The sequence below is a fragment of the Symphalangus syndactylus genome, chromosome 6, assembly GCF_028878055.3.
Source record: "Symphalangus syndactylus isolate Jambi chromosome 6, NHGRI_mSymSyn1-v2.1_pri, whole genome shotgun sequence".
NCBI lineage: Eukaryota > Metazoa > Chordata > Mammalia > Primates > Hylobatidae > Symphalangus > Symphalangus syndactylus.
This window is the reverse complement of record NC_072428.2, coordinates 85,728,439-85,752,312: the sequence shown is the minus strand read 5'-3', so window position 1 is coordinate 85,752,312 and position 23,874 is coordinate 85,728,439. Positions and strand designations below refer to the sequence as shown.

The 23,874-nt window shown below is 34.5% G+C and overlaps 1 protein-coding gene across 6 annotated transcripts in view; it reads right to left on the bottom strand.

Moving 5' to 3' along the window:
- The window catches only part of SEMA3A (semaphorin 3A), a 530,580-nt gene that overhangs the window by 221,119 nt on the left and 285,587 nt on the right, over positions 1-23,874 (bottom strand). For 5 of the 6 annotated variants that reach the window (XM_063642072.1, XM_055283377.2, XM_063642071.1 and 2 more), the window contains one exon: positions 10,677-10,870. In XM_063642072.1, coding sequence (XP_063498142.1) covers positions 10,677-10,788 — 112 coding nt within the window. In that variant the 5' untranslated portion in view covers positions 10,789-10,870. Of the gene's footprint in view, positions 1-10,676; positions 10,871-11,333; positions 11,401-23,874 lie in introns of those variants that run through there. The other variant, XM_063642073.1, reaches the window with a different exon arrangement.

Sequence of the window (23,874 nt, the reverse complement as noted above, 5' to 3'; positions counted from 1 at the left end):
AGCCATGATCTCCTTCTATAAAGAACACTAAATGGTATAAAATATATGGTACGATATGAACAAAAGAGCATTCATTTGTGTGAAAGTGTCCATAGGGTGTGTTATGTGTGATACAGCTCAGTATTATAGACTGAGATTTGTATGAAAGAAATAAATTACTATACCATTACTAATTTCACTTCCTTACATGGAATCTGCTTAAAATAGACTAAACAGATTCTCTCAGTATCAATGTGCTGATGTTTATATAGTTGTGAACAGAAGTATTGTCACAGAGGAGATAGTTTTTCCCTACTTGACAGCTAAAGAGAAAGGCCAATCAGATAAGTATTAATTTAGGTCTGAAGAACCACAAATGGGCAAAGCAGACATTGATCTGCCTTGCTAAGTAATTTCACAGGCGTCAGAATGTTTTTTTAAAAAAAATCATTTGGTCTCATTTTGTTATGTTAGATGTTAAAGTTGTCTGGAAGAAGGCTTAAATGACAGAAAAGAGGTCTGTATATTAGAATGTGCAAAGGAAACCTTAATTCTGTACTGACTAGGCACCTTGGGAAGTAAAAGAAGTCTGAGACTGTATTGAACACGGGGATCATGTGGTGAAAGTAAGAAACTCTGTAGCTCTGGGCCAGTGCGGGAGAGCCTAGCTTGAGATTGATCTGCTAAAAACAAAAGGTTTCATTTTTGAGGCTTGGAAAGTTTTCCCACATCCCAAAACGAGAATTAACAGGATTTTGTTTTTGAAAGGATAGCCTTAAATGAGATTTATTTGGAGAAGTCAAAAGATACAGATTGAAGTACTACCAGATAAAAAGGTGGGGGTGTGGGTAGGGAGAGAAATCCTTTTTTTTCGCCATATATTTCAAACCTGGAAAGATAGAAGGCAATTATATTGGGGGAATCTGTGTGCTGATCAGACCCTGCACCCAGCATAACTTTCACTCTGGAGCTTGAAGAAACAGAACAGAAACATTACGTGCACACCTTTAGAGGCAAGACAAGTATTAAGGTCCAGAGCCAATATAATGAGAAGGCTTAGTGGAAGGGTGGCAGAAAGGAGACTCTTGGCAACTTTTTAAAGTACCAGTGCCCGGAAGAGAGCAGAGAACTTGGTTAGACAGCAACGTTGAACAATGGAACGTGCCCTGGGAAGGTCAACCACAAATGACAGGTCACAGCCAATCATGAACTGCTTAAGACCTGACACAAAGCAAAGGGAGAGTCTGTCTCTCAAGGCCAGTGTCCAAATCCTTTATTCTTGTGCTCTAATAACTGGTGTTTTAATTTCAGTAATTCCCAATTAAATGTAAAAAAATTAGAAAAATAACAGTATATGACTTTTCTTGTACTTCAGTATTATGGATATACACAACACACACATATACTAAATATAAACCCATGAATTTATGTATTTCTTTATCTATATACAATTCTTCAAAGTACAAGGAATTATAACATTTTGAACAAAATTCCAGAAGTGACCGTTTTCTGTGTTGCCGGGTACTATGAACCTACAACGTTGTCTAATATATATTATCAAATATTCCCAGACTTGTTGTGAAGACTTTATTCACAACTTGTTGTTGAATTAAAGAAATAATAAGGGGCTGGGTGCGGTGACTCATGCCTGTAATCCCAGCACTTTGGGAGGCCAAGGCAGGCAGATCATCTGAGGTCAGGAGTTTGAGACCAGCCTGGACAACATGGTGAAACACTGTCTCTACTAAAAAAAATAAATAAATAAATACATAAATAAAAATACAAAATTAGCCAGGCATGGTGATACATGCCCATAATCCCAGCTACTCAGGAGGCTGAGGCAAGAGAATCACTCAAATCTGGGAGGTGGAGGTTACAGTGAGCAGAGATCATGCTGTTGCACTCCAGCCTGGGTGACAAGAGAGAAACTCTGGCAGGAAAAAAAAAAAAAAAAAAAAAAAAAAAAGGAAAGAAATAATAAGAGTTAATTCGAAAAACATGAAAAAACCATCATTATAAATCATTTTATGTTATAGTTTTAAAAACTGATAATAAAAGTGTTTTCTACATCAGATAACCAAAATCAACCTTCTTTTCTTTTTTCCTTTGGTAAAAAATAACCCTGCGTCTGTATTTTATAGATAAATTCCAAAAAAGAAATAGAGAAGCCCAACTGACTGACCACTCTAGAAGGTCCTCACAAGTATGTATCACTTGTCCCTCCTGATCTCACTGTCAGTCAAACATAGACAACCACGTATCAACTCTATGAAGTTCCTAGCCTGCTATGCTGCAGCTCTAAGTCATATAAGTTATTCTAAACATATTGCTGTTTTCCTAAAAGAAAAACAAATCCAAAGAAATAGTTTCTGATACAGTAGTCACCACTCTTCTCTACTTTTACCTTCTCATATTTGTCCTATCATTCTAGGCCCACCTTCTTTGTGTCTTATTTTAAAAAGCCACCCTAAAATCTTTAGGTAGATATGATATCGCCTTCCTCAAAAATTCTACAATATTCACTTTATGTATCCAATAATCTATTCATAAAGAACTCTGACAGATGAGTTATGTGGCTTTATGTGTCTATTTTATACATAGAACTCAAGTAAGAAATAAATAATGGTGCTTTTGTAAATAAAGTTTGCAGAACTTATGAAAACGTACTTTCATTTAAGCTAGTTCTTAAGGGATAATAACAACAGAACAGCGTTGATTCTCTTGAAATTCAAATTTGAAGGTTAAAACAAAACAAAATTTCTGACCCATATTATGAAGATTCATAAGCACTTTGACAGCTTGATTTGACCTCAGGTGTAAACAACTTTGTTTTAGCTATGCCCAAATACATTTCTAAGAGTTTGGATTACACATTAATCATTTTTCAATACCACTTAATAACTATGAGTTGTACATAATAACAGTGCTGTTAGTAGTTGTCCCATTATCCTTTCCTGGCAATATTTCTACTATGTCACAATAACTATATATATTTTTTTTAAAAAAAAGAATTTTCCAACGAACATGGCAAGTTCATTTTATTCTAAATACCAATCTATAGATCTATATATAAGTGGCCTAAGGAAATTAGCCTACTATCCTCTCCCACCCTCTCAATCAGGATCTTAAACAAAGAATTCAGCATATATTTTTCATGTTCACACTTTAGCAAAAATTCCCATGGTATTTCCTATCACATCTACTCTCTTCAGTAAGTCTGAGGATGGAAGTGGATCATACTCTGAGGCTGTGGAACGCAAGGCCAAGGGAAGAAAAAGGATGACTTGGAGATGTAGCTTAGGGAGCAATGAGCAAATGTTGCTCTTGACAAGCGTAGGAGGGGAAGCAAGAAAGGCTCTGAATTGCTAAATCTCAGCAAGCTGTCAGAGAGCCAAGTCTGGATTCTCCTAAAAGTATGGACAATGAAAAAGAACCAATTGAAATTACTCAAGGATTACACTTACAACTTCGTTTGGTAGAACTGATTTGATCTACACAAACATTCAGATACAATGAGACTGAGAATGGGATACTTTCACTTATCTTTAGCTACTACTTGGTTTTAGAGTAGAAACCTCACTTTCTTTTCTGGCTGTATATACTGTGAACTGATAAGAGGATAAGGAAAATCAGGGTTTTTGCCCAAAGGAATGCAATAATTCCTCAGCCTGGTTCCTGATTCCTAGAGCCTTCCAACGTATTTATTGTATGTTTCCTATCTCTTAGCTGCAGACTAACAAATATGACCTGGATACTTTCTGATTCAGTTCTGGAATAGGCGTGGTTCAGAAGGAGATACTGTTTATGGAGATAGTATTACTCTCACAATCCTTTGTGCACTCTTAAATGCCTTGACTGATATCCTCCTGCCCTAGCACCTAACACTAAACTCACTTTCTCTACTATATATTATAATGCACAATTCACTTATAATGAATTGATTTATTGTAAATTTTCATTCTTATTATTTCCAAAAATAATTTTGTTTTATTAACAGGCATATTATTTGTTAATTTTTAAAAGGTGTGCCAAATAAAGCACAAAAACATTCAACAATGAATAATTCTGTGCTAGCCATTGAGAATATAAAGATGAAAAATAATACATACTCAGCTTTAAGAAACTCAGAATCTGGCACAAGAAGATGATTCACATAAGCAGTTTCACAGACTAAATGAGTCAATTGACATATTCAATAGAATGAAACTTCATTTGGCTTGCTGATGAAGACTCCAGTGGGTCATGTTATATTTTATCTAAAGACATGTTTATGATTGCTGCAACACTTTAAGTTACTCTAAGTTTTGGTCAACATAGTTTCCCACGCCGCATTTCTCCAAGCAAGGGAAACCTAGAAATGCAGGTTTAATGACTCATTCAGGAGATGACAAGATTCCTTAAAATGTGTGGTTCCTTTAAATTTTACCCTAAGCTTGTAAAAACTACCAAGACCAAACTATGCTTCATATTTATCAACAGAATTTTATTTTTGCTTATCTTCATTCCCCAATTCAAGTATAAATTGTATATTTTCTTATCCTGGGTTTGACAGACTCCAGCTTTGTTACTGTTTGGAAATAGTGTGTGGATTGCCTATTTATACTGATGTTTATGTCTTGGCAATAGTGGGAGATAGTAGCTGGAGACATTCATACTTATTTGTGTGAGAAAGAATTTATTGATTCTTCTATATGTTTAATTAAGATAAAAATGTTAAAGAACCTACAAATTAAAAGGAGTCAATCTTTTAAAAATATACCAAATGCCATTTTCTTAACATTATTTTACCTTTTCAACTACCTACTCTCCAACTACAAATGGTTGTAATAATGTGCCACAGGCAGGCTACTTCATTCTTGGTAAGCACATATTATATAATATATGATATTTAATATATAGAGGCACATGAATCTCTGCTTCCATCATTCTAATTGTTTAGTACCACTGTTTCATTCACTATTTCGTTTTACATTTTACAGATTAATTTCACATATCAAGTCTTATTTAAGTTAAAATATATGTATTTGCTTTTTACTTAGAAATATTTAGTTTTTCAGGATCAAAATGTACCAATAAATGCATGCAAAGAGCACATCAATACCTTTAGCAAATTTAATTTTAACTAATTCTTCTGTTTTGTGAATGTTAAATTTCATGACTATTATGCTAATTTTTCCAAACTTGGTCTGCACGCCTTATTCTGTGCATATCTACCCTAGTAGCCTACCCATTTCCAGATTAATGAAAGAGCTGTCACAAATTGCTAGTGCCACCTATTAGTGGAAGCATAGAACTGCAAATCATGATAATTCCTTTATATAGTGCCTTAGAAATCATGAGGGGTAAAAGCCATCCCAAGATTCACACTTGTTCTAATGTATGTTTACAACTGTTGGTCTTTTTAAAATAAACCTTCACTACATGTGCAAAACTTATTTCAATACTGTCATGAGTTTTGGAGATTTTACCTCTGTAACTTTGTAGCAATGAATTATTTATCACATATTACTTTTTCATAAAGGTTTGACAAAAGCAATGTCTTAGTCGATTAATATGTAACTCTGTAATATCATGACTTTGTAAAAAAAAGTTGTTGGATAATGATCAATTCAAAATTTATATCACCATTGGTCATTTTGGAAGATTTTGTAAAAATCAGATTAAACATTATTCAAAATAATCCTGACTTTAGATTTTGAAATTCTTCAAAAGTTGTGAAGGTGTGGTATTTTGACTTCTGGAGCTATGATACAAAGGTGTGTCACTGGAGTTAAAATAAGAAAAATTGGGATAATTTAAAATACACAATTTCTTACAGGCAACTTAAAATTCATGATAACTTTAAAATGCAGGTTTCTTAAAATGCAAACCTGAGAACATGATAGAAAATTTAATGCCCTATACAATTATGTATTCACATTAAGCATAAGAGCCTCCATAACAACAATTTAACATTAATTTTTATTACTAGGAACATATGCAATCATATTAATTAATTCTAATTAAATGTATTCCTGAAAGATCCTTGAAATACATTAAATCTTTACTATAGAATTTAAGTATAATTGACCTCAAATTATAATATATGATTTATATAATAATTAAAATCAGAAAATAAAGGAAAATTAGATATCACAGATCAATATAGCTGTTTAGTTTGCTAATATTTTAGTAAACTATGTATTTCATGTCACTGACAATAGTAGAACTCTAGAAATCATTCATATGAAGAGAAAAAAACCCTAAAAAGTTAGAATTGGGAAAATTATCTATTCAGTATTCATATTTATTTAAGTTGTTAATGACTGAATATCATTATTAAAGCTGGTGAGTTAGAGGCTTACGTGAATTTGTTTTGTGGTCTCAGTTATTTTCTTGATTGCTAAAGTCTACACTGTATAAATTCTTTCAAAGGCCAATCTGGTTGGCAGCTTTAAGCAGAGAATCCACAAATTGGAGATTTTTACAAGCCCTCATCTGATCTGACCAGCACTGAATCACAAGATGTGTGACTGAGTGTTTTATTTTATGTTCATTTTACATTATTTTCCCAGGGTATACTTGTTGAATAGACAAATAAAAAGTTCTAGTTTTCAGTGTGTTTAAATTCAAGATTTCAGCATCAAAATATGATTTATAAGGTTAATAGAATTTGAGAAGAAAAGGTCATCCAAAGTCCTGGTGACAAATATACAGTGAGTAGTTGAGAAAAGTCATTGCAAATAATTGATAACTTCTTTGCGCTATGCATGTGTGTATGTATGTGTGTGAGTGTGTGGGTGTGTCTTCCCCCCACAACTCCCACATATGTTTCCTAAAAACCTTCCATTTTAGCTGTGAGCAGATTTTTAGGGTAAGACTAACTCTATCTTATACTATTATGTGAATGTTCAAGACATCCATGAAAACTTTTCATGGGACACAAAAGACAACACCTACTCTATTATTTTACATATATATATATATATATATATACACGTATATATAATTTAAAATATCAATGTCATTTCAAACCAACAATTTACGAAGAATTGTATTGTGATTCACAACTTGTAGATTGTTGAGGTTATTTTCACAATTATAAAATCAAGTTATTTTCTGAATTATAAAATTATAAAATGAAGTTATATTTCCTATGTATTGAAATATATGTATATGTATACCTGTGTGTACACATAAATGTATTGGTATACACACACACACACAAATACTGCTCTGGTGAAAGTAAAGAAAATCTTAAAGGAAAGACAAAAAGTTTAATTAGAAAATCATTCATATTAATTAATTTTTGAACTAATTGTAATTTATTGAACAAAAAGTAAAGAACTTTTGCAAATTTTACTTCAGAAATTTTAACTAAATAAAATGATCTTCTCTTGTCACAAATATACATATGAGAATTTTTATTTAATTGATAACCTCAATCTTATAATAACACCTTGACTGAAAAAAAAAAAAACAACTTTAGAAAATAGAAAAAAGAAAGCCTTCAGAATGTCTACCACTTTTTAAAGTGCTATTTACTAAGTCCTTCCTATGAAGTTAAGGTTAAAATCATTGATTTAACCTTTGGATTCACAGGATCACCATCACATTGAGACTTGCATGTGTCTTTGATTTCTACCAAAACTGAAGCACACGGTGTCCTGAAATAGCCCATTACATTGGATGATGGAACATTTGTCATTTGTTTAAAACACAAACCCTAATTATTTTCTTGTGATTCATGCAGGTTTTTCTGAAGACTTCATTGTATCACATATCCCAAATGGAAGATTATATGATTTTCCTGTATTTCATGAGAAAAGTGAAATTTGACTAGTTTTGTAGAAGAAATAAACATTTATGCATGGACCACTTTTTAAAAGAAGGATTTTACCATTTAGCTATATTACATATATTTAAAAAAGACAAAAGTATTTCTGAGTAAATGTTTCTTAAGGATAATTTCTATGTAACTGCTGAGATTTACAGAGTTCTCACATTTTCTTCCCCCATAAGGATTCTAAATCAGATTGGTTCAGAGGAAAAGCCAGCATACCCCATTTTTCTAATATTATCACTTTCTCCAGATGGTCCTGAACACATCTATTCAATTCCTTTTTCCTAGAAAGTAAAGAGGTATCTTATTAGATATGTACACCCGCTACAAAGGCCACCTTCCTGTTTTTACTTCTTTTTAACATATCAAGTCTCTTTCATCTCCTACCAGGCAAAAATGATAAGTAGAAAGTAAGCACAGTGATTGCCTGAAACTTCATCTTGGCAACCTGAGCAATGAGAGAGTTAATGGTGGATCTTTGAAAACAAGTGACCATGGGAAATTAAGGTTGGCAGGGATTTAACTCTTCATGAATCATGCTGGAATATTTTTAAGGGCAATGCAGTGGATGTTTTAACTGTGTTTGACATCTAATTAAGGAGAAACAAGAAGTAGCTTTAAAAAAATCTCTATTATACTTTAGAAACAAAGTACTGGCAATTGGCTACCACATACTTGCTTTGGCCAAACAAACATACATGTAGAGACAAAAAGGTAATGACAGATTAATAAAATAACAGAAAAAAATTTCCTCAGGCCATTCCTTTTATTCTTCTTCCTGTTGTTCATTTCACAGTTTATTTTACCAAATTATTAAGCTCTAGGTGTATCAGTGGAATTGTTATGTAGCTGTAAAGCAGTTTTTTACTTAAAGGAAAGCAGAATAATTCTAATAGATGCCACCACTAAAACGAGGCTTATAAAGGCAGTATCAAATATATACACCTTGCTAATATATACTGCTTGCTTCATCAGATAGGTTTAAGGCATATGTGCGCAACAAAGGATATTCAAATTAAATGTGATCTTTTTAATGTACAGAAAGAACAAGTGCTTCCTCTGTCATGGAGAGTAACCTATTATCATGGAAATAAAATTCTTGCAAAATAAAAAAGTTTAATTCCCTATTTTTATTTTATTTTAAAATGTATTTAGCACTTAGATATATTCAAACCTAGTAGATTTTTAAAATATATTTCATGATTTTAAACTTGTTAAACTAAAAGTATTACAAATAGCCAGTCACATCTTTGAGAACTAAAGTTGCATGTAAAACTTACTCATAGGGAGCATAAACTTGGATAAAGTGGACCATCAACTTAGACTTATTTGATGTCACCTTGTCAAGGAGTGAAAACAGAAAGCAAAACTGACAAAAACACAGACACCAGAATATCATATACTGTGGAAATAATTTAAAGATAGTTACTAAATTAAGTAAATAATGCTATATGATTTTTTAAAACTTACATAAGTACAATTGCACTTCTGTTTGTTGATGTTTAAGTCTCTATTCCCAACTTGATACTCAGGAAAACATTACACCAAAAAGTAAATAGATATTCTAATTCAATGCATTTTATCTAACGAGCACTAAGTCCAAAGAAACACATTACTAGGTATTTAATTTTCTAATTCAAAGTGTGAAAATTACATCTCTTTCTGATTTGAGATCCTCATTCACACTAGGGCATTCAGAAAAAGATGTTCCCCATCTTATGAGAATTAAAGAATATATTTTGTGGCATAAGAGCAAGGTACAGTAGACAGACATCTCTACCAATACATTCAATAATTTTTATTTTAACTTATAGGCTAAAAAATAAGCTTCATTAGAGCTTCTCACTGCTCCACCCCCAATTTTAGAAATCTGAGAATCATAAGAAATCAACACCTTAGGGAGTAAAACTACTTGAGTTAAAGCAGTTTAATCTTCAACTCCATTTTAATAATACCTGAGTTATAGAAAGATTTACTGCCACTAAATGTATGTATATCATTTTGGGATCTACTTTAGCATTACTTTATACATCATCTATCTATAAGATCTATCTAAGCAAATGTAGAACAAATATAAAAAAATCCTCAATAAAAATAAGCACATACATTAAATTGTAACCACATAAAGCACTAGTGATAAAGCTCTTTTTTCTCTCTTAAATTTATACTTTTCAAAAGAGAAGTTTACACAACTACCTATGCAAGTAGACAGTAATGCATCTGCAGTTCTCACTAAAATACATATAGAATTAAATAACATAATATTTCAAAGACTTTAGCTTTACACAATTAGCCAAATACAGTCTTTTGTACAATCATAACACACTGTGGAAAAACTAGTCTGTTCCATCCAGTTTATGTTCTCTTGGCAAACCATGATCTACTGCTTATGTTAAGCATCTGATTGTCAGATTTGAACAAACTGAATATTCATGATGACGATTAACCATTTCATGTCTAAAACTAAGAAAATGCAATTCATCATAGTAATTATAGGTAAGGCATGCACATCTACAAAGAGACCATTTTTGCATTTCTATTTTTAAGAAAATATTTTAATAGAATTAAAGTCGGAAAAATTAACAGGCATAAGATAGGATAATAAGATATACAGATCAGCGTGTACCAGGCATACAGCTCTTTTCAGCAAATGTGATTAAATGTTCTTTGTTTGCATTTAAATTGTCATATATCAAACAGAAGACATGCTTTTTACAAAAAGGTTTAAAGCACCTCAGGAAGATACACATAATCACGTCGGTTTACCAGGTTAAACTAAAGGTTTGATGATTTGGGGTTGGGAGGGAGTTCAAGGAATTAAGGTGGGGGGGCGGTTATTACAAAGCTAACCAAATAAAAGAAAAATAAGATTTACCTTTGTAGGATAATTTCAGCCTTGGCACATTGTTCTTCCCATTCTGATAGTTTGCTCTTGCTGTAAGTAATACTCCCCAGAAAAGACAGACAATCCTAGTTAACCAGCCCATGCTGCAGACGCTGTAGGTCCCTTTGCTGCTTTAGTCTTCCTTCCTGTATTGTGCGGCCAGAGAAGTTCAAACAATCTGGAAACTGGAGGTAACAGGTGATTTAGGTCAGTTTCATTCATAAATGCAGACAATCAAGACCTCATGGCAACACTAACACCTCTTCTTCTGTAACAGTCACTGAAGCACAGAAACTTCAAACCCTCCAAAAAGAAAAAAAAAAAAAAAATTCCGAGCCAGGCACCGGATAATGAGGCACAACTGTTGTGTGGAAAGAAAAAAAAAAAAAAATTAACAAGGTCTGCTGCAGTGGTGCTTAAGAAGGAGTTCCTTTTATCTAAGCTCCTCTGATAGCCGGTGGCAGTCTCTAATCCTGCTCCCTGCTTCATTCGGCTCTGGGGAAGCAGAATGAAAGGGAAACAGAGAGAGAGAGAGAGAGAGAGAGAGAGGGAGAGAGAGAGAGAAACCGTGAGCAGCGCGGACTTTTCCTGTACGCATGTAGGGGGAGATGACACAAGATCCCACAGACAGGTTTCCCCAACACTCACTAGACTGGCTGACAATGGGAGAACAGGCGAGCTCAACCCACTCCCCTTCCCTCCTGTCACACAACACATGCAAAAAACATCTCGTAGAGATTAGAGCCGGGAGCAGAGCCCTCCGGCGTGCCTGTGAAAGGCATGTAGCTATAAATTTACTTCCCAAGGCAAGCGTTGTTTTATAGCCATTTTTGGGTGCAATTTTGATTTTAAAAATCTGAATTCTGCTACCTACAAAATTTACAATTCATGCTCATTATACAATCCTGCTGAACTTGTGCATTGTGTGTGTGTGTGTGTGTGTCTATATATCCTCATCAATACAACTTTAACCACTGAAGGTTTTAAAGCCTTGTTAGAGATCATTCCCTCCTCCCAACAAACCCCCTGGGCTCAACCACCCCCTTCTCTGTCCCACTGCAATTTCAGGGAAGAAATTCCTAGTAAAGCCCATTCCAACAATCAGTTCAAGACAAATATAGGTCCTTTGAGAATTATAAATTACAACAGGGGATTCTCAAAAGGATACTCAGAATTTAAAAACATCTATGGTTTTCCAGCTTCTGGAATGCTCTGGCTAACATTTTTAATGCATCACATCTCATTAATTAAAGACACTTCCCTAGTTTTGGTTTAAAGGGCAGCGGAAGATGACAAAGTTCACAAAAGTCCCTGCTGAGTGTCAAGGAGTAACATGAAAAGAATATCTCTGTGTCTTCATGAGCTGCTGAAGGGTTACTAAATTTTCTGTGGGACGTATAGGCATGTATTCAGGCAGTCATACAAACACCATTAGTTCCTTCTGAAACAAGTAGTTGGCTGCGGCCTCTCAATTTTCTCTCTTATTTTTCCTTCAGTTTTCCTCAAAGCTGATATTTTTACAAGAATCTTTAGGGGATGTATAAAAAAGTTAACAGGGCAGAACTTTCTCTCCTTTATTCCCCCAAATGATTCTGCCCTACCCCCTCCTACCACCACTCCCCACCCCCCACCTCCAGATACAGCACTTGGAATCCAGAGACTCAACTTCAATAGTATGGAAACTTCTTGGCTGAAAGAGGAGAGTGAGTCTCACAATTAGAAACAGAAACACCTAATGAAAGTCGCTTAGTATTCTTAAGAAAATGATCTAAGCATTGTCACTACAGCTTTCATTACTTAATGTCTACAGACCAATAGAAAAAGCACAGCGCTCTCTCTCTCTCTCTCTTTCTCTCTCTCTCTCTCTCCCCCTCTCTGCCTTTGGATGTGTGGCTTGTGTTAATGTAGGCGGAGAAGGAGGAAGAGGAGGATTTAAAGAGGGGGAGAATGGGGAAAAGGGAGGAGGAATTCTCTCTCTACTTCAATAGATTGACTTATCAAACAGATCTTATTGTATTTGTCAGTTTCCGCAAGCCTATTGATCAGCCAGTATTGTTAGAAAATAAAATCCAAAAATAATGTTGATTTTACTGATTCCCACACTTGTTATCCTAGGCACTTTTCACGCTCTAGGCAATGGATTAAGGCTACAAATGACAAGAGGCTTGTCTGTCTTCCATGGATTACTCTCTATAGACATTCATTCCGCAGAGGAATTCATGTCGCTTTGGGATTATTTCAAGGATTGGACTAATGAATTATCCCATTGAAATCTCACATATAATTAGTTTAAATGCTTTAAGTAGTTTTACCATTTTATTAGTGTATATTTTATATGTCTTAAAATATATTTATATTTTTACTCGTTTTCTAGAATAGAAGAGCAAGTTTATTTTGTCAAAACTAAACAGGATAATAAAATTTATAAGTGTATCCATTTCACCGTGTAATGTCTAATCCTAAAACATTTTGATATGCTCCAGATAAAACAAAAGGCTGTAAGTAAATTTAGATTAAAGAGGGTCAAAAATGGCTCCATGGGGGAAGAAAAACATAAAATTTGGATTTTGAACCACAAAATCAGGACAAAGTTATTTCATTTCATAAAATGAATAATTTAAATTAATGTTGATGCTTGGAAGTTGGTAGTACAGACACCTCCACATACACACTATTTTTTATAAACTATGATATGATTATTTATATTTGATATTTTTCTTATCCTCCAAATTATGATCTTCCTGTTTTTCCAGATGTTTAAAAGTTTCATAGGTTTGCATTTATATTTGCTTTTCTGCAGATTTTTTATTTAAGAAATGTAAAATTAGTATATTCTTCAGGCAAACTAACTGTCCTAGACTGATTAAATTATAAAATACTAGAACTGTGCGGCCACACACAGATAATTCAAATGTTAAATAAAAAATGAAAGAAGAAAGTAAATGCCTGAAAAATACTCACAAAAGCCTTTGGAATATTATATTTCTACTGCCTTCTTATTCGACTTTGCTCAGAGTTGAATAAAATTGTGTTTAACTTTTTTTTTTAATATCCCCAAATACCTGAGGATAATCAAACTTCAACTTATTTCTCAACTAAAGTAGAAGCAAGGTATGGGTGGACCTGGATGGGCGGTGTCAGAATCTATCGGAATCTGGCTGCATGTGTACAATGCAGATTTTAATCCACTCCTCCAAAGATCACTCTTTTTTTTTTGAGACGGAGTCTTGCTCCGTCCCCGAGGCTGGAGTGCAGTGGTGCGATCTCGGCTCACTGCAACCTCCGCCTCCCGGGTTCAAGCAATTCTCCTGTCTCAGCCTCCCGAGTGGCTGGGACTACAGGCACACGCCGCCACGCCCAGCTAAGTTTTTGTATTTTAGTAGAGACGGAGTTTCACTGTGCTGCCCAGGCTGTTCTCAAACTCCTGAACTCAGGCAATCCCCCGGCCTCGGTCTCCCATAGTGCTAGGATTACAGGCGTGAGCCCCCGGGCCCGGCCAGATCACTCCTTACTCTGAGAATCTGTAGCCTAAATTCTGAAATTAGAAAACTTGCTGTATTTGACACCATAACCATTGATTTTATTTTACTGTATCACTGACTACTTTTTAAAAGTCACAAATATTATATTGGCCTTTTTTTTTTTTTTTTTTTTGGAGACAGAGTTTTGCTCTTGTTGCCCAGGCTGGAGTGCAGTGGCGTGATCTCGACTCACCGCAACCTCCACCTCCCGGTTTCAAGTGATTCTCCTGCCTCAGCCTCCCGAGTAGCTGGGATTACAGGCACCTGCCACCACACCTGGCTAATTGTATTTTTAGTAGAGACAGGGTTTCACCATGTTGGTCAGGCTGGCCAGGTTGGTCTCAAACTCCTGAACTCAAATGATCCACCCACCTCAGCCTCCCAAAGTGCTGGGATTACAGGCATGAGCCACTGTGCCCAGCCTTATATTGGCCTTTTAACATTGAATTTTATTTAAGGTATAAGTGAAATATTCTTATTTATTTCTTCCCTTAAGTAGCCTATTTTCAATTATTTTCTAACCCACAATTTACATCGTGTACTATATGTAACTGTATTTGTAACTGAGTGTCTAATATGTTCTAACAATTCGAGCTTTCAAATATGATTAACTTCAGCCATGGAGTTAAATTTCAGCAGGTGCTTAATAGGATGATCATGCTGTTGTATACTTTTCTGTCAAATAAATCAGTAGTTTTTAACCTCACCTCCCTCTGTACTGAGAAAGAGTGCTAAAATTTTTGACAGTGGCAACTTTCTGGATGGTGTGCTTGATTTTCTAGAGGAACAATACTTCCCATTTCACAACAGGTTAGTTAACTTGTTTTTCAGTAAAGACCTCTGTAGTCACAGAAGATACATATTAAGTATTTACACATTGGCTATGTATTTTTTATCTTTTCATGTATTGGATGAAACCAATGTGTATAATTTTAAAATGTTCACCTCTATATTTTGCTATTATTGAAACAAATTTGGATAGTAATAAACACTGTAATTTAAGAGCAGCACTGTTTCCTAATTTGTGAGATAGCTGTCTAAGTACTTTCCTTGGTTATACATACCCTGAATCTCTCTGTGAATGCTTAGGTAGAAATACCAGCTGTATTTGTCCAGAAAAGAATACAAGGAGAAGGCCGGGCACGGTGGCTCACGCTTGTAATCCCAGCACTTTGGGAGGCCAATGCGGGCGGATTACGAGGTCAGGAGATCGAGACCACGGTGAAACCCCGTCTCTACTAAAAAATACAAAAAATTAGCCGGGCGTGGTGGCGGGCGCCTGTAGTCCCAGCTACTCGGAGAGGCTGAGGCAGGAGAATGGCGTGAACCCGGGAGGCGGAGCTTGCAGTGAGCCGAGATCGCGCCACTGCACTCCAGCCTGGGCGACAGAGTGAGACTCCGTCTCAAAAAAAAAAAAAAAAAAAAAAAAAAAGAATACAAGGAGAAACTGTGTTTTAGATGTATTTCAAAGATTTAGTGGACAAAATGTACCCGAAGTTATGGTGCACTTGATTAAATAATCTCACCTCTTTCTGCAATTCACCTTCCATACCCATTTTATTGTGATCAGATACAGGAAATCCCCGAAAGTGTGCCACCCTCAGAAGCAGATGACCTCTTTAAAGGAAATTACTAAGTTAAGAATTTTTAAATTAGTTAGTTAATCTGTTCTTCTAAGAAATAACACCAAAGAGAAAACCAGTACTAAAAACACAAATTTTAGTATTCTTGGCAAGGTGTTTTTCAATTGAGACATGTAAAAAACATATTGTTTTTCAATCAACATCGGTTATTTCCATTTTTTTTTCCTTCAAGGAATGCTTCATTAGTATTTGAGAAAGGCTTACAATCAACAGAATTTCAGCAAATGTCATACTCAAACATTTGCCTTGCTCTGACTTCTGATGTTGGAAATTCATTTTTAATGAAGGTTTTTCTATACAAGAAATTTGAACCTTTCTTTTTTCCAAAAAAGAATTCTGTGGGTGAAAAAATTATTTAGACGATCAGAAGACACTATTAATTGGAGAAACTAAATAGTTGATGTATTATTCATTCTAGCCAAAAATGATAGTAATGTAGGAACTACTGTAGTTGTTGCTGGAAACTGGGGGTGGCAGGTTAAAAGCAATGTTTAAGAAATTAAGTTAAACTTTTTAGAATCTGACCCTTATGAATGCTTTCAGTATAAGCAACATGTGAAAGCATGAGTTGAGAGAAGGAATTGATAAAATGCAAAGAGAATTCAATCTGTAGGGAAGCATTAACTCTTCCCTCTCCCTTTGACTCTCCCACCCCGCCATGCCCTGACCCATTCTCATCATGAATAGTGATTTCAGTAAAAGAAGTTCTTCCTTCCCCTGAACTGAATTTGTAACAGTTTGGAAAAAAAAAAAGTTTTGTGTTTTCCTGTTTTCTTTTGCAACATTAATGTTTATGATACTTTAAGGTAAATAGGGACTCAGAACACAAAAATATTCCTTGTTTTTCAAATGAATTGATGTGATGTCTTAACATTAAAACAATACAGAAGGAGACCAGAAACTGTTCAAATAGTCATTAATGATGGTGGTAGAGTTGAGGAAAATCCTAGACAATATAGGTTATCAGAAATTACTGGGAAAGTCTTCTAGTGGTAAACTGTCTTTTCCCTGAGAGTTTCAATAATGGAGCCAGTAGGTGAATTTTATTAGGTTGGTAAGTTTGAGTGGGGGATGAAAGAGAGTGACAAGAGAAGGGATGCATAAAATTTCATAAGTTATGGTTAGTATCCCACTTGCCAAATGTAGCTAAAATCTGGTTATAGAAATGATTTATCACTTCTATGGTCTCTCTTTTCTTTTGTCTTCTTAAATTCAACACATTTTTAACATTTCAGAATGTTTTAAAGTGGCATTTTCTCTTTGCCATTTCTATCTGCTTAAGGGTCTTGTCATCACTACAGCTACTTTGTGAGATTATCTGAAGAATGAATGCAGTGTTCCTGAATATTAATATATTAAAAGCAGTGAAACACTGAAAATACCTGTTTTTTTTCCTTTTTTTTTTTTTTTTTTTTTTTAAGTGAGAGTCTCCACCTCAACTCAAATGGAACAAGAAAGTTTTCAAGTAAGACAAAAATCCCATTGTTAATACTGATCAGTACAGGCTAGGCAGTGAGGAGGAAAAAATGAGGCATCTGTGGAATACAAATGAAATGAGCAGGTTGGCTATTGGGTGTTTCAGGATATTAAGTTATTAGCTATTTGCTTTCAGTAAAGGCATATCACACACATTTTCACTGAATAAATAAATAAGTAGGTCTACACCAAATAAATAAAGTGAAGAGACTAAGCAATATGGTTTAAAGGATTACTTTACATCTGACTCACGCAAAGCAGATGCATAGAGTTCCCCTTTGTTATCCACTGAAAAAGAATGTTGCACCTCAGATGTAAGTTTATTACAATCTCTATGGCCTAGGAAGAGGACTTTTTTCTTTGTTTTAAATGTTTTTAATGAGCTTGAAGCTGGTAAGGATAAAGAACAGGAATGCTGAAACCTAGAATTAAAGCTCCTTAAAAGGGTTTATTATAATGGCAAAATCAACTGTTTGGTAAACGGTGATTCAAAATCTACAGTGCATTCTGCTTTTTAAGGGCACAGATTTCTGTAAGTTGCAATAGTTAGAAAAAAAATGACTTCAATTATTTTTATTCCATATTGTCTCAAGTGCAAAACATCATTCGATCCAGTTTATGCTTCTTTCCCCGCCCCCCAATGTGTAGAGTAGCATTATATTCCAGGTTTAATTTCACTGCCTTGGCTACAAAAGCAGCTGTCACCTTATGGAGGAGATTAGAAAATGCCTTGTTTATTAGTTAACAATGTTTTTATTGTTGACAATAATGTGTTTTTAAAAACCCCATTTTTTTCTTAGAGCATATCCATAGAACTAATCTCTTTGACAATCAATCAATATAAATTCATTTTCCTTTTCCTGTTGTATCAAGGAGAACAGAAATAACATCCAATATGTCTAACTTTGAATCTTCTTAAATTACAGATTCAAGTTGAAAAAGTTTGACTTGAGGACTTAAGTGACAATATGAGTATTCCTTTGGTTGATTTTTTAAAGTTGATACATAACTTTGGTGACTTAAAGCACTTTAAAGATCCCCAAACATCTAATTAAACTTTATAATCTTCCTTTTGAGACAAAAACGATGTTCGCCCAGTGCAATTGTGTTCTCACATACACTTTGCCATCTCAACTAAAGCTTTATCAGTGAACTGTCACAATGTGCTGATTATACATGAGGAAAACAAATTAACTTATTTTTTAACCTATGATTTAAAACAATGAGTGTAGTTCTCATTGTGTAACTTTGTTGAAATTATATTTGATATTTTTGATAGAATTGTACACATGGCAACTATAGTTTGCAATATACTGAATTCTAGAAAAATGCTAACAGAGTGAATGTAACGTGTTCTCACTACAAAAGTGATAACTATGGGAGGAAATGCATATGCTAATTAGCTAGATTAAGTCATTCCACATTGCATGCATGCTTTAAAACAATATGTCCTACGCAGTTAATACCTCCAATTTTATTGTCAATTTTAAAAATAATAAATAATAATCTGATATTTTAGTGGTCTAATTTCATCTATTAAATATTCACTGCACATTTATTGATGCTGTGAAGCCTCTTTCTGTTCTGTTAAATCAAAATTGCAATCACTTATGGAAATAGGAAAACTGAAATTGAACAAACTGAGTTAATGTGGTAGGCTCTTTCTTGGGCTGTTGACATGACTTGGTAGGTGCTTGCCACAGTGTGCAATCCAGCACACTTAATTTGTTTCCAGAGAAATAATTTTAAATATACTCTTTCTCTACTCTCAAAACTGGTAACCACTGAAAACATTTTGCTTATCACATATCTTGTATTGTTTCCTTTATATTTATCCATTCATTCAACAAGATTTTGGGGTATGTTTAGGTGCCAGTCTTTGTGACTTACAAAACTAATCACAGGTTATTTTTTTAGGATAGAGATGTATATTCCTAGTCATGAATGTCCTAATGCCCATTTATCTCTTTTTTCCCTGCCCCAAGTTATATAAACCATCTATAAATCTTTCTGTATCTATTTTGGCATAATGTGCTTAATTTTTTAATACATCTATACTGTTATTTCATTAATTCCTGTGTTGTTTTTCATCCCTTCTAGTAATATCTTCTCTATTCTTCTAGAAGACTCTAGCTGATGACAGATTGTCTACATATTTTGTTGGATTACTCATGATTAAGGGCTATTGTATTCCCCTAAGCTAATCTGCCTACAGTTTGCATTAGGGACTCAGTATATAGGATTACTTTACATATGTTTGAAAAAGCCTTGCATAATACATCACAATATTTTGCAAGTATTCTAGGAGCTCCTTCTTCCTATGTTTCTACGGTGTTGAGTGCATTTATCTATTATAGTTCTTATTGCTTTGTATCACATTTCCTCAGTGGACTCTAAATTCAAAGGGAAGAGAAGCCTTTTTTTTCTTATTTTATTTTTAATGCTCAGCATAGAATTTGGCACAGAGTAAAGCCTATCCTATTAATTAATGGATTAATTAACTAGTCAAGGGAAATGTATACTAATTAAAATATTATGTTCAGAAATCTCCTAGTTTTAACAGTTTTGCAGAAATTATTTCTTTGTGTGTGTGTGTATATATATATATATATATATATATATAATTTTTTTTTTTTTTTTTCTGAGGCAGAGTTTCACTCTTGTTGCCCAGGCTGGAGTGCAATGGCACAATCTTGGCTCACTGCAACCTCTGTCTCCCAGGTTTAGGTAATTCTCCTGCCTCAGCCTCCCAAGTAGCAGGGATTACAGGTGTGTGCCACCACACTTAACTAATTTTTTAAATTTTAGTAGGGACGGGGTTTCGCTATGTTAGTCAGTCTGGTCTCAAACTCCTGACCTCAGGTGATCCAACCGCCCCAGCCTCCCAAAGTGCTGGCTGGGATTACAGGGGTGAGCCACAACACCCGGCCTCTTTGTAGATATAATTGCACTAGTTGTTCATGCTTTTATGTTAAGCATGTATTGGAGTGTAGGCCATGGCATTAGAGAGAATTCTAAAATGCTGCTAAAATAACTACATTATAGTTCACAAAACAAAATATGTTTAGTTTCTCCTTCAAAACATAGAAAATTTCATTGTTATTAACTTTTATACAATTATATATCTCTTTTGAGATTAAAGACTCCTCCAGATTTACTATAGCTGGCAGACTATCACAGTATGTTACTCATATAGATAATAATCAAAATGAGTATTCTACAGTGTTTCTAAATGTGTAGTGTTTCCCAATGGTAATATTCTATTTTTTTAATTTAAAAATTAAGAATGATGGCCATGAAACTCTTAAGAAATAAAGCACCACAATTGTGAAAATTCATGTATTGTATAAGACAAAACATCTGGATTTAAGTCATAAGATCATAATTTGTAGCAATATAATATAAATATCAGTTTCTTTGTCTAGAAGGCAGTTGATCACCCCCTTCTCCCATCATGGCTGTCAAATGGAATATATTTTTTTATTGCCAAATACAAGAACATCCAGGGTCCCACATCCCCTGATACTGTGGAGTCAGATTTTGCAGTCACAGAGTTTGGGTAAGCTTCTGGGCATCAGAATTGAACATGGGGCATGAGGATATCATGTAGATACTGGGGAGAAAAATTAGTGATTCCCAAATGCCCTTTAGGAGACAGAGGAGGCAACTTCTTGAGAACCACTTGCCATAGGTACCACAAAGGCTAAATGAAAGACAGGAGGATCTAGGCTCTTATTAATTTTATCCAATTAATTTTGAAAAGTTGCCCTTTAAGTATTACATGATACATTTTAAATGTGCTAAATTTACATATCAAATGCAGTAGGTTTGACCATGAAGAATCAGATCATGTGTATTAAAATGTGAAGATTGGAGAGGGCAGTAGTAAGCAGAGACACCATGACTTAGACTAACAAGTATGAGGTTGCCTTTGCTAATCAGCCCGGCAACTGTAGGCAGCTGCAAATTGAAAGAGAGCAACATTTCACCACTTCACAAATTGCTGGTGACTCACTTGGCCAGATGTGCATCTGAGATCCTCCATCCTTTGTGGCTTGCACAGAAAGAATAGTATCTTTTATGGTAAATCAAGCCTTAAATTATTAGAAGACCCATTACTAGTACTAAATCCTCAACATGTGAGTGAGTTTTAATAACCTAAGTTACAAACTGCATGAGTTAGTGAGTATTTATATTTCAGAGCAAATTATTTTCCCAGATAAGTGTTATAGTTAACTTTAGGAAGCAGAGAAGTTAAGGTCAACAGGTGAAACACCTGTACAATTATTATGGGAATATCTCCTGCTACTATTTATATTTCAAGTCATTACATCTCATAGGTCAATAGCACTCTTTACTATTTTAACTACTCAACAAGTTTTGTTTCATGCTGTTTTCAGAACACTAGGGAATCCTGATTGGGTGGTAAATAAGTTAATTTTCCATTCTGGTGGAATTTTTACTATAATAGTTTCAACAGGAACATTCTCTCTTTACTTTTGGTATCATTGTTAAAATACCTTGGCAAAAACATGACAATGATTACAGTTATGCAACTATCTTTTAACAGTTTCTCAGATCTGCAAATAGACACCCACAAAAATATCATTTAAATTCATAAGATGAATTCTTACAGATATCTAAATTTATAAAATAATTCATGTCCATATTTATTTTTTCATAATAATTTCCAGAAGTCTAGAAACAGTATAAAGTTAAGCATGAAAATATAATTGCCACAACCTGAATAGAATTACAATTCCTATGCATAAGTGTCAATCCATGGCAAAATTCCTAGATTTATAGTAGTGGTGTGATATATTCAGTAGACTTTAAAGAATCATGTTTTATAACACTATCCAGAATTTTGAAAGTTTATTCCTATTGTAGTCCCTCAAAAACACCATTTCAAATGTATTCAACAGTACTTTCAAATGTGAATTCAATAAATGTGGAAAGCCACTTAGTCTCTTACTAAATTGAGTCTATCAGAAAGTGGTTCGAATGTCACTAATTATTTTATAGGAATAAGCATGTTGTAGCTTTAAACAAACTTAAGCTTCAGTCTACTTTAAAACTAGAGTGCCAGGATGAAAATAAAAATCCTTCTTTTAGAAATAGAGATGATTGAGTTACATTTAACAAGATGCAGGATGTGGCACTTCAGCTATCTAACAGTGACGGGCTGTTTGCAACCCCAGCAGCTAGATCATATTTCCTTTCCCTCATACAATTTCAGAATAATTTCATAAAAATTACATGATTGACACTATGGCATTCTTCCCATTCTGATTTATTTAAATGTTAATACCTCCATAATAAATATATACTTTAAAAGCATTAAGAAAGAAAGTAAAATAAGCCAATTTTACTCTGGTGAATTTTTAAAATCTTAGTTTATTGTAGAAACCAAGATGGCATTTTTTTTTTTTTTTTTTTTTTTGAGACAGAGTCTTGCTCTGTCACCCAGGCTGGAGTGCAGTGGCATGATCTTGGCTCACTGCAATCTCCGCCTCCGGGGTTCATGGCATTCTCCTGCCTCAGCCTCCCGAGTAGCTGGGACTACAGGTGCCTGCCACCAAGCCCAGCTAACTTTTTCTATTTTTTAGTAGAGACAGGGTTTCAACATGTTAGCCAGGATGGTCGCGATCTCCTGACCTCGTGATCCACCCTCCTTGGCCTCCCAAAGTGCTGGGATTACAGGCATGAGCCACTGCATCTGGCCTTCCAAGATGGCATGTTAGTCTAAATAAAATTTAGATTTATTGATTTCTCTGATTGCTGTTACTTACCTATTAAATGGTCTCGAACTCCTGACCTCAGGTGATCCAACCAGCCCAGCCTCCCCAGGTGGATACTATTAAATGGGTACTTTCTATTAAATGGGTATTTTCTATAGTTCTTTCTCATTCAACTGCATAAATAAGTGACAGGATATGGCAAAAAAAAAAATGAGTAAGATATTTTTCTATGTTTTGTATCATAGCAATTATATATTATAGTAAATATCCCTTTCTGTAACTCATTCTATCTCTACTTTGATTACCCACCTTTAAATATTCAATTATTTACAAAGTCTTGCAAAATTATTTATCCTAATTATAGGCACCCAAACAGTGATTATCACTATTAGTTAAATCTCTATACATACAGGTGTTTGGGCATGTTTACATGTATTCAACCTGTCAGTAAAGTGCATATTTCATGAATATATTCGTCTTGTAGCACTGCTTTAATTGAGAGACCTCTTCAGTGGTGAGGCTCTTATGGCCTATTTCCTGTGAGGTTCCTAGTAACATTCCTTTCACACAATGGGTCCTCAATAAATGTAAGTGAATTACTTCCTGACTATTGTCATGGTTCCTGGGAGATGCAGGGTGGGGCTGATAGCAAGAGACAAAGCTGGCTGTCAAGACTGTTATTTAGATGAACAGTCAAAGTAGGATTTAAAACAAATTCTGAAGGTTTTCAGAACTCTGCCCATTCTATCAAATCCTGATTCAAATGATTCTATATATTCCATAACCCACTAAGATCAATTTGAAAAAC